Source organism: Vanellus vanellus (genome assembly GCF_965231255.1).
Source record: "Vanellus vanellus genome assembly, chromosome: 10".
Lineage (NCBI taxonomy): Eukaryota > Metazoa > Chordata > Aves > Charadriiformes > Charadriidae > Vanellus > Vanellus vanellus.
The window spans coordinates 1,538,269-1,550,603 of NC_138915.1; the positions used below are offsets into that span (position 1 = coordinate 1,538,269).

The 12,335-nt window shown below is 41.2% G+C and overlaps 1 protein-coding gene across 1 annotated transcript; it reads right to left on the reverse strand.

Annotated features, from left to right (window-relative positions):
- Positions 1–334: 334 nt before the first annotated feature.
- On the reverse strand, positions 335–10,760 carry NSDHL (NAD(P) dependent 3-beta-hydroxysteroid dehydrogenase NSDHL; the record flags this gene model as incomplete). The annotated part of the gene is made up of 7 exons (XM_082488353.1): positions 335–1,085; positions 1,786–1,888; positions 3,409–3,551; positions 5,581–5,709; positions 7,079–7,225; positions 8,153–8,314; positions 10,740–10,760. 7 exons carry the CDS (start codon positions 10,758–10,760, stop codon positions 750–752), a joined length of 1,041 nt encoding a protein of 346 aa, XP_082344479.1. The 3' UTR covers positions 335–749.
- Between the last annotated feature and the right edge of the window lie 1,575 nt (positions 10,761–12,335).

Here is a 12,335-nt window from a genome sequence, read left to right on the forward strand (position 1 = left end):
GATTAAAATCCTGTTTATGCTGAGATGTTCAGAACGGGATCTGCCCTTTCAAAGATGGAACACAAAATTAGGAAGTCATCTCTTCTTGATTTATTTGGGTTATTTTTGAATAGAAATAGGCTCCTGCAGAAACAAAGGCACGTGCTTCCTTACAAAGGGAGGCCTAGCGTGCCTTTTCTCAGGTTTCCTCCTGATGCCTCTGTAAGAAGCCAAATCACCCAGCAGTCATGGAGGGAATAACAAAATCAGCTTCAGTGATTTAAGAGATGGTGGCAGAACTCCTTTTTGGCATGAACCTCTCTTTCACTGCTCGTGTGTAGAAAAAAGCCAAACCACAGAGAGGAACCAGCCATGAGAAGTATTTCATTAACCAGTCTGCGGCTATGAGAAGAGGCGGCTGTTATCACCAGAGCAACAAAACAGAGGACAAGGGTGGAGAGAGAAGCCGAAGGAATGCTGATGTGCTGGGTTGGGATTGAAGAGGGCACAGCAGGGTGTTTATTCATAGTCCATAGGGTTCAGCAGCTGTTTCAAAACAAGAGGTCACATCAAAGAAAAGAACTGTTAGCACAGCTCTTACATGAGCTTTTTTAAACCCAGATAAAGCCGTCTTGATAATGGTGAGGAGGAGGAGGAACTTTGGGAAAACTCCCTGTTCCAGAGAATTAGTGAAATTTGCTTCAGTGTTCATGTTAAGATGTCAAAGCAATTACAAAAATCAAGTAGGAAAAAAATCCATCTAGGACTTCTCAGGCCTTAGCCCGGCGTAGGTGGGGGTAGCTCTGCAGAGTCCTGTCTATCGCTTCATCCAAGCTCACCACTGGTTTGTAGCCCATGTCTCTTTTAGCTCGTTCACAGCTGTAGTAGTGAAACGTTCCAGCTAACGCTACCCGCATGGGGGTAAAAGTGGGCTTGATGGTGACCAGCGGACTGAGCAGCCACAGCACTAGAGACAGGAACAGGGCCAGGTAATACGCCAGCCAATAGGGAATATGGTACTTGGGAGCTTCGTAGTTCAAGCCAGTCAAGATACGGGACATGAAAGCCCAGAAAGGAACTGGTTCATCATTTGTGATATGAAATGCCTGAAAGAGAGGAAGACAAAAAGCCAGATGATAAAATCATCACGGTTTTCACAAATTTGTCTCTGTGATGGCCCATCTGATGTTCATGCTGAGACTGACATCCCTGACTTGGCTGAGAACACATTTTCATGAGAAAAATGAAACTTCTCTGTCTGAGAAGTGATGAACCCCTTCTTTGCTTTTTTCTCCAATGCTCCAGAGGTTCGGATTACTCATAAATGGTCAAACAAACTGAATGACACAAGACAACAAGAACACATTAAAGCATCCTAGCTGTATGTACAGTGCGTGCCCAGAGCACAGTGGTGTCATGAAAATCTATAACAGCTTCTGCTGTTCTGAACTCTATCGTAAAAGCTAAATAACTATGTTTCATACGTACGCATCTCGGCTGCCCACAATTCTGCCTGGATTTCCTTCTGCAAGGAGTTTTATAGCATGGAATTAAAGTATATTCATACATCTTAGCCCACGTGGTTGCACACAACAGTCACCAGATGGGCAACCATTCATTATACCCACAGACAGAAAATAATTGACCCATTTGTGTGTGCTGATTCCACTCATCCCCAAGATAGATGTTCAGTACAGACAAAAATCAGCATGAACTACAGAGCAGACACATGAGCCAAGCGAGGCTTGCAGATGAAGTTTGGGTAGGGGACACCCACTCCCCTCCCCTTGCTAGGTCCTTCCTTACCTTCCCACACAGGGGAGAGTCTTTCTGAAGATTTTCTGCAGCCAGGATGTGTCCATGGACCACATTTTCCACATAGGTGAAATCCACCAAGTTCTTTCCATCCCTGCACAGACAAAAGGAAGAAGTTTAGCCCTAAGGCAAGCTAGGCTGAAAATCTGCTTGTGGCAAAAGGAAGGACTTTCACACAAGATATATTTATTCCAAGTTTTCTCCTCTCCTGCTCTCATGCTACAACTTCAGACTATACCCTGTCAGAGAGATGAAATCGCTACATATTGTTTTGGAGACAGAGGAAAGGCTGTTATTGTCTTAGCTAATGTAAACTTACTCAAAGTTTACATTCCTGTAACAGTACCATTTTTAACCCTCACAAGTTACCAAGTTTCTAGGTGTTGCAGATCCTACAGGTCTGAGAATCAGCAGAGTGATCCACAGAAGCAGAACAAATAGAAACAGAGTGGTAACTAGCACAAAGTCAGTCATTTAAGGACAAGCTTTCAATTATGAATTTCTTGGCTCATGAAATTCTAACTTACTCCCTCAACAAGCCAACTTCAGCCCTAGCTGAAACAGATTTAACCCACTGTGTTAAATCTATTTCTACACAGGTACAGAAAATGAAACCAAATCCGTATATCACTCTCAGGAGTCCAGCTAAATCAAACAAATGCTTTGTTATAAAACCATTGCCTCACTCATTTGGCCATAAATGCAGCATTGCTGCGATCCAACATTCTGAGAAAGAATAATTTTCATTTCCTATGTCCACGGATGAATGGCTACTTTATTTGCTTTCTTGGAAGGGATATACAGGTCTGTATAGCAGTAGGAAAACTCAAATGAGGAATGCGTGTTTGAGCTGGAAGAGAATGCAGACTTGCACGAAGGGGAAACCTTGAGTTTGTATAGGTTTGCTGCTCACAGATCAGTTTGAGAGATCAATTCAGAACTGAACCATAAGGAAGACTACGCACCAAAAAACCCAAACCCCAACTCCAAAAACCCCACAAGTCTATTTCTTCCTTCTACCCCAAGCAGATTTTCACATGTGCACATATACACACAAACCAGCTCCTTGCATGCAATAAAAATCTATTCTAAATTAAAGAGCACATTTCTTTTCAAGAGCATAAGATGATCGATAAAAATATCCTTGAACTATTTCTTGCTCTAAAATTTCAGTGGTCCACTAGAAGCTCTGCAAGGCTCAATAACAAGGCAAATAACCTTTGATCAGAAATATTAAAACACTGCCATATAGGTTTTTTAATTGCAACACCCTCAAATACCAGAAGTGTATATGAATTAAATTAACAGTGAGTAACCTGAGCTCTCTCATATTTAAAAGAACAGCTCTTTAGACAATGCAAAGACAGCTCAAGCTACGTCAGCTTTCCCCACTGATGCTCTTTTTGCATTACGAACACTGACCGTCTGAATGCGTGAGTCCCTAACACAGAAGGATTTTTAAAAAAAGAATCCTGATCACAAGTGAAAAATTAAAGAAACTTACTTTTTTCCATGCCACAACACTACTGATTTAATACTATTCCCTTCCAAAAGGGCTTTGTAGGTTCAGCATCAATTTTAACGAAAGCTATAAGATGACTGAGCCTTGCTCACCCAATTATGAACTTCATTTTGCCGCTCTTAGCTGCTTGGATGAGGATGGGAACCAGCTGAGGGTCTCTAGGACCAAATATTCCATGGGGACGAATAGCAGTAGTGAAGAAATTGTTGCTTGGGTCATTCGCACTGAGCACTTCCTGTAGGGGGAAAAAAGATAACCAAATCAGGAGAGAAAGGCTGGAAAGAAAAACATGGCTTAGTAACATATTCCAAGAACATTACTAAAGGAGGTGGGCGTTCCCCCATCTCCTTGGGAAGACATCATTGGGAGAATTACTGTCCATCCATATCTTTACAAAGAACCCTTCCTTTGTTCCCATCTCTTCTCCCACTTCTCTTTAAAAACAGACAAAAATCTGTTTTCATTATTGAATGCTTAATGAATTGACAGGCAAAGAACAGGAACTCGTCACGTCTCACATTTAACACCATAGAAACCAGAGCTTTGAAAGTTCTTTCTCTCCATGAATTCTTTATGGACATGTTGGAGATAAGAAAGACACTAAGCAATTCAATCTCTGTCTCTCTCATCAATCATTGGCAGATTTCCATCATGGGCCTTCTCGATCGCATTCAGAAGGGGTGTGATCCCATTTTCCCAGCAGCACAAGGTGCTAAGCAGATTCAGCCAGGCATCTTTGAAGAAGATTTAATTCTATTGGGAGTTCCTAAACAACACGTTCTACTAATTTGGAAAAGCTGCTGGCTTTTCTATTAAAAATACAAAAACAACACATAAAAATAGGGGGTTGGACTAGATGATCTCCAGAGGTCCCTTCCAACCCTGACCATTCTGTGATTCTGACCATTCTGTGAAATAAAAACTGAATACTTAGTTCCAAGCATATTGGACTAGACTTGATCGTTACTCATAAGCTTCCACTTTATTAGTCCACTTTACTGCAAAGCGGTTATGCTTGCAAATGAACAGATGTTTTTACCCTGCATTTTCAATCAAGCTCTTTTCAAGAAACATAAGAAAAATGCTTAAAGGCTAATGCTCAACTTTAGAGGACACACTTTCAGCTTCAGTATGGAAACAAGTCTAAATTCTTCTCGCACAAAAAGCGTGGATTCTTTCCATGACTGGAATGCAAGCCACTGAAAAAAGTTTGAAAAAATGTTTGCTCGCTTTGATTTAAAACATTGTCATACAATATTTAAACTGCAAATACGGCAGCATTAAGAACCCGAAATAGAACAGATACTGGCGATCTGCAAATGTCCAAAGTAGCGGACGTTCAGATGTAGGGGAAAATTTTAGATCTTTTTAATAAGAATATATATGGCCAATAGCATTAGCTCACAACGTACTATTAGGCTGGCATGGTCCTTAACTCAGTCCGTCCACATCTCCATCTCACCTTCTCCTTCCCCAGTGACTTGTTCACATTCCCAACCATAACTTCAGGCTGCACATGAGGTAAATGTGGTTCTGAAACAGCCTTCCAGTAGTAGCAGAGAAGGCAAAAGGCTCCCTTCAACTGCTCTTGAAACAAAGCTGGATCAGTTAAGAAACGGGATTGGCATCAACAATTGGCAGCGACATCTCTGGCAATTCTTTTATTCTTTCCCTAGAGACAACCTCTGTAGCGTAACACACTATTTCATTCGACTTCCCTGGTAATTTATGTCACAGCTTTATTTTATTCTCTTTTTATTAAGTGAATACACTACTTGGGAGTTTCACCAGCCAAGAAAGACATAACTGACTACTTATGTATTTGGACTGCTAGGAAAGCACCCCCTGGACCACCCTGTCAGCATGCCGAGGGAAAAGGATGTGGGTCACTTGTGAAAGACGCAAGCGGCAGCCACCTGCCACCCTTCTCTGTAACAGAACGAATGAATTCACAGCCAACTAGCCTCCACACTCAGAATAAGAGGGCTAAAATCTGACAGATTTGTCTAAAAGAAGGGAACTTTCTATTTCAGTTATACTCCGAAAACTCTGGCAGGCGTTGTTGCATATGCATGATTCTGCACAGATTTTCTCTGCAACTGTAGAAACAAGATACTTTTTTGTAATGAAGGAGAGATTCTGGAGAACAACAGAGATCTGTTCAGTCTTGAAGAGCCTGTTGTGTCCCCTAGGGCATGCCCTACTTTTAGAAGGGCAGTTTTAAGCATCGAAAACAACAATGTTAACCATATGATGACAAATACCTTCTCCTGTAGGATCTTTGTCTCTGTGTAATAGTCGATAGGTTTTTTTGCATAAGGGAGGTCTTCTGATCCATTTTTTATGTCCGTGCCCTCAAAAACTACACTGGCACTGCTAGTTAACACCAGTTTCTGCAACAGATGTAAAAGAAAACAGTTATTTAAAGCCTAAGACAAAAGGGTCATTATTTACAAAGGGTGATTAAAGACAATAATAGTGTTTAATCAACTGATTCTACAGATAATAAACTAAGTCTAGAAGAACATGGGCTAACAGAAGGTGATCTGAAACCACAAGCAAGAAAACTCCTTAATTGACTCGTCACATTGTTTAGTGTTACCTAGAGGAGACTAAAACATTTCAACAAACATCCACGGCAGCCAGTCAAGGGGAAAACATTTCCAGGAAAGCCAGAGTGCCCACTTGGCTTGGCACATTTTAGCACTTAACATGCAATGACTGTTTTTAAGACATATTTGGTCATTTTGACGATAACAATATCATGGCAGGTTAAACCAAAAAAGAATTTGTATCTTGTATGTTTTTGTTGGATAAAAACATACCCTAGTGTATTTAAAACAGGAAGTCAGTGATGTATTTGAGTAATCAGAAACGTGGTTTTAAACAAGATCTACATTGTAACAGAGAGTTCCAACAAGACTTAAACTCCTTGCTCTGACAGAATCCAGACAGCCTGAAGGTAAACACTCCATGGCCCATTTCCTCCAACAGTATGTTACACGAGGGGAGAAAACCAACAAACTGTGGGGCTGGGAGTCCTGTTTAATTCTAAACATTACCACTTCTGCATTTGTACATGGACATTGCTCAAAACACATGCTTTGGAGGCAACATCTCTGCCCAAATTAAGTAAGGGATCTTCACATGCATTGTGCTTGAGAATTTGCTAAGAATTTAAATGAAAATTCACGTGGTATCAAGATAATACAGGGGGAAAAAAAAACACAAACCAAAAAACTTGCTCAAACAGCAGCCTAGTTTCCTCTGGCTCTTTCTTTTGTGGGCAAATGACTTTCTAAATCAAATTATACTGAGATTAAGGCACAAGTGTGTTCCTTCTCGTCATAGGTCAAAGAATTCACGTAGGTAATTGATGCCATGAATACTTCCAGTGCTGAATAAGCTATCTTTAGAGCTGTCCTCTTATTAAAGCATGAAAGAATCCACTTGTCAGTCATGGTTCTGCTGTGGGTGATTCCCAGACGTCTAGTAGGACAAATTTTAATAGATGTTTTTCCTGCAGTCAGGAAGATTGCAATGCGTAGGTTTTCTGTGGCAAACATGGGCTGAGCTTACACCAGACACTAAGCAGGAGACCAACAGAGTCTCTCTCTTCTACTAATTTTCATAGAACATGTAGAGATTCAGTATCTTGGAGACCTTTGCCTGTCTATCAAACCAGACTGAAATTGGTCTGTGCTTCATTGTTATAAAGTCATATCAGCATTTTATAGTCTCCATGTGCTTTTCTACCCTTACCTGCACTCCAGCTTCTTTGCAGGCTTCAATGACTGCTTTGGTTCCCATAAAATTCACCTTATAAAACAGTTCCTTGTTGTCACTTGAAGGTGCTGGTGATGCACAATGAAATGCCACTGACACACCTTGTAAAGCTGGGAGCAAAGCCTAGAAGATACATGGCATGAGACAGCAATGAAGCAACAGCAATAGCGCCTACTCAGAACAAACAAAAAAAAAGGAAGGAAACAAAACACAGTTCTTTTCCTCACAGAAACAAACCCGCAAAATTTCAAGTCACGTTTCTTCCATAAAGGTGAGCAGCTGGAATAGGATTAGTGTCCAGGATCTTCACGGTGTCCTCTCCTTCTTGCTAGGCAAAAAAAGCATCTTTTCTTTCCAGAGAAGGACCTGGGAACTTTCTGAGACCTGGAGGCTATCTAGACTTAACTGCCTGCAATAGTCTCAAGTGCAGGTATAAGACTCAAAATTACCTGGAGACAGAAAACTCAGCAAGCAGCAGGTTTAGCAGACAACAGTACCCCGTGGCACTGTCTGTGTTTGAGAAGATTGTCACAAAGCTCTGAGACATGATACTTTATACTGGTGGGGAGACGTCTCTTCACGTTGCATATAAATGTTTCTGTCAAGGCTCACACGCATGACTGCGTTAAGGTAAGAGGTCTTAGCATGCCTTAACTGTTAGGAATAATGCATTCTGCCGTTCTCATGCAGCTGAGGTTAGCTAGGAGAGCACCCACACGCAATTACCAACAGTGACTGTAATTAGACTCTATATCTGAGCTAACAGTAATGCAAATCATAATACAGAAACAAGTTCTGTTCTTTTCAGCTTCAAGCAGACATCACGTATATTTCTTTAAATGTTCTGTTGAGGGTTCCACAGAAAACCACTTAGGCTACCGACTTCACGGGAAAGGTTGGGGGTATATCTAGATACCCTTTTACAACCTGTGCAACCCCTTCATGTGTTTTAGTGCATCAGGCAAGGCTCAGTAAGCTGTTTGAACAAGTATTTATTTAAACAGATATCCTTTCTATCTACCCGTGTCACGTACTGTTGTCAGTCTGTACCTCTTTGTCACAAAGGTCTCCCAGGAAGAACTGCACTCTGTCGTTGTCAAATCTCTTCTGAATATCAAACACGTTGACGGAGTAACCCTTCTCCAGGAGCTGCTCCACCATGTGCTGGCCTAAGAATCCTGACCCGCCGATCACTGTACATTTCTTACCAGCCTGCAGAGACAGGGAGAAAAGCACTTTAGCAAGCAGACATACACCAAAAAACTGCGCAAGTAAACTGATCTGAACTTCCTGAGGTCTCAACGTGCTGGAATTTTGCACAACTAGTCAGTAGCCAGTGTAACTGGAGGAGTCTAAATTCAGGTATCAAAAGACTCTTCAGTATGTCTGTGCTATCACAGTAACTTAACAGTTCAGATATGCTAATGGTCCACACGGCTCACATGCTGGTTTGTTTTGGGCAGGACTCTGCTTCATAACCAAGTGGTTCATGTAGCAGGGAAGAGGACTGGCTCCAAAAAAACTCTGCCCTGATGGTAAAGCAAAGCAAACAGAATTGCTTCAGCCACATGGCACAGATAATTCAGAATGCTAAAACAGTCACCATCAGCAAGGATAAAACCATTTTCAGAGCATGCCAAACTTAGGCTTCTCCAAGCCAAGAAAGCAATCAGGTACAGGCAAGGCTTATCCTTTTAAGTTAGTCATTAGTTCTTCCTTTCTTTTTTTAAGCTTTTTAAAATCAATAGCTAGAGTCACTAATTAACAGATTCTGGTCTGGTCACTCTTTAACTGGACTGAGACTGAAGACCTTACCGCCAACATAGAACATACAAGCAACAAGTCTGAGGAAGCTTTGTACAAAGAATGCTCTGTCCTGGTTGGAAATAGATTTGCTTCTTATTGTTGCCACACAAAACCCCACCTCTGCAGTTATACTATCGAGCTGAAGGGAATTTTAACCCAGTGAAACCACACAAAGACAATGATTGTTCAGAAATTTCTAAGTGCTACATCCCTAAACAAAGGCTTTACTGCAGTGTCAATTATCCACAACAGAAATTAGAAGAGTTCACTGCAGTTTTTTGGTTACACTTAAGCATAACCGGTTATTTAGAATGGTGCATGCAAAGTACAGTCTGATTAAAATAATTTTTAAAAAGTGGTCTATTTGATTTTGATAGTTGCAAGAGAACAAACAATATAGAAAGAACATGTGAGTCTAAGGAGACTCTGCAGTTTGCTGTCCCTGTATTCCCCCACTACAACAGGTTTGCTTTCACTTTACTCGTCAGCTTCCTGATTCACTGAACGCTGTGACATGCCTCCCCTCTGCAGTGTCCTCTCCCCATTGAGGGGTCTAGCCTTTCCTCCTCGAAAGGCAGTCACTCCCTTCCATCGATATTTCTACCTGCCTTCCTCTGTACCCCTTCTTATTCCAGTGTGTTCTTCATAAAATGAGAGCACCCGAACTGCACGCTGCACTGAGATGTGCTGAACCAAAGTATTACACCAGCAGAATGACGCCCTCTGTCTGTCTCGAAATATCAGAATAATTTTCTACCAGTATGGATGACATAGTCCAGGTTCTTCTGTATGACAGTTTTCCAAGTAAAGGGCAGTATTCTAACTGGCGATGAGAAGCAGACTATTTAAACAATCTTTAGTGCACATTTATAAAGTGCAATACAATCTAGTACACACACCTATTGGGAAAGTACTAAATGAACCAACTCAATGACCGGAATTGGTACAACTGCAGCTAACCCAGATTAATTAGCTGTTGTAAAAAATGCAGGTAGAAAGCCAGGCTATGCGTGATTATATCGATTTTAGGATATGAATTACTACTTATCTAGTGTTCTGCTGTGAAGATACAACAGCTTGTATCCCCTCTCTAACATGATGCTACATTGGGGATTTTTTTGGTTTCTTTGTTTTCTAAATACGTGAGATTCACTGGTCTTCCATTAGCTTCATATGAATTAATGAGAAAATAATTCATAGGGCAGGAATTTCTCTATAAACAAGAGCCATAGGCAATGCAACAGAACAGCTTAATAAACTGTACTCCTAAGAACAAGGTTCAAACATCTCTCTGAGCTAATCAAAAATGTTACTCTTCCCATACTCTAACCTCCTGTATTCCATGCAGTAATCACAGAAAAAAAGTTACAGGGGTCTAGTAGATCTCAGGAATCTCAACTGGGCCTTTATCTGCACTACAGATATTATATTATATTATATTATATTATATTATATTATATTATATTATATTATATTATATTATATTATATTATATTATATTATATTATATTATATTATATTATATTATATGGCATGTAGAAATGATCCTGGAGTGACTTAATCTCGAGATCAATTGATTTGGCAGCACTGACAAAGCCACTGGTGTTCTTGGGGTGGGGATGGGGGGTTGGAGCATTCCTGGATCTCTTTGGAACTAATGGCAGCAAATGACTCCATGGAAAATCACATTTCTGCCACCAATATCTCTAGAGTTAGCACTAATGAAGGAACAGTCTCATGTCTTCCCTAGTAATGTTCCAAAGAAATACCTATGAAAATCTGTTTCTGCAAGACAAATCTTCCTAAAGCATTATTTAGGTCCTCAACTTACCGATCTGAGGCGTGTAGCCATTTCTCAGATGATTCACTATCAACCTGATTCCTTTAAAAAAGGAGAATGTTATTTTATTCACAATACAATACTTTACTTAAGCATGCCATTAACACAAACCAAACCTTTTTTTCAAACTCCTTTCCAGTTACAGAAATCAAGGTTTGAAGCCATTATGCTAAAGCAGAAGCATGAGAAGAGTGAGCTAATTCTCTCTGCCCCGCTGAACAAAATAAGCAGTACAACAGTAACAGTGACATCAAATAGCTTTCTAAAAGGCATAATTTTAATATAATAAAATACCCTTGATAACAAAGGCACCATCTTATTTTTGCTAGTATTAGCTTCACACACTTCCTCTAAGTCTGAGTATTTATACTTCAAATAACATAAAAACAATTGCAGGTTTTGGCAATGTCCTCTGCAAAAATATCGCTGCTCAAGGGTGTTTGGAATAACAAAATAAAACTGAAGTTCAAGGACTTCAGTAGCACCATGTCCACCTGTTCCACAGCAGCAGACACAGCCTGGAAGAAACACCGGCACTCACTAGTGCCCATCAGTGAAGAGAGGGGAGTCAGTGGTGAGATTTTCCAAGTTTTCACATCACAGGCTGTTGATGCCACCAGTTTCATTAAAATATGCTCTTCCTCCCAGCAACATCAAACAAACCTCCCAACTCAGCTGGGATCCTACTGTGTGGGGTATAATCGAAAGACAGAAAAAGACAACATGCCTATTCAGTTCTGTTTCCAACATAAAGACAAGCTGCACACTGAGACTTCTGATAGCTTTATGGTCACTTTAAATCACCATTACGATAAACTCACCACTATGATAAATTCTCCGTATTCCTAGTTAGGGCTTCCCACTGTCTCCTACTGTTCATGCACTGGGATGGAGCAAGACTATGACTAACTGAAAATTAATCATTTTCTGCCTGAGTTGGTTTTCAGCCAGAGCAGCTCTCAGAGCCATCTCATTTGACAAATCCTAGTGCCAACACAACTGGATGACATCCAGAAACAGCTACACCAATGCTGCTATAAAATTATCACAGTACCATGCCTCACGAAAGAAAATACATCAGTTGGACTGGCTCACTCTGCCAGCATTCTTTTTTTTTTTTTTTTTATCTTTCTGAAAAGCCCTTTGAAATGGCAAGGGAAAACCAAAAAAATAAGCAGGATTGGTGCCTGTCCAGCCAGGAACACCAAGCTCCTTTGAAAGTATGGGCACTGGGTGACCCACCCTCCAGCTGCCCCCTCTTCTGCCCCTCTGTGTCCCTGAACACAGGCCTTACCGCTCTCCAAAATGCAATTTATGGACTAGTCTGTCTTCAGTGTCCCTCCAGCTCTTTCTGCACCCTCCATCCCAGAGCCCCCCCTTCCTCCCCCCACTTCAGCTGCCTTCCACACACCCTCAGCTTTTATAGAACCACAGAATGGTTTAGGTTGGAAGGGACCTTAAAGATCATCTCATTCCACCTGCCTGCCCTGGGCAGGGCCACCTCCCACCAGCCCAGGTTGCTCCAAGCCCCGTCCAACCCGGCCTTGAACACCTCCAGGGATGGGGCAGCCACAGCTTCTCGAGGCA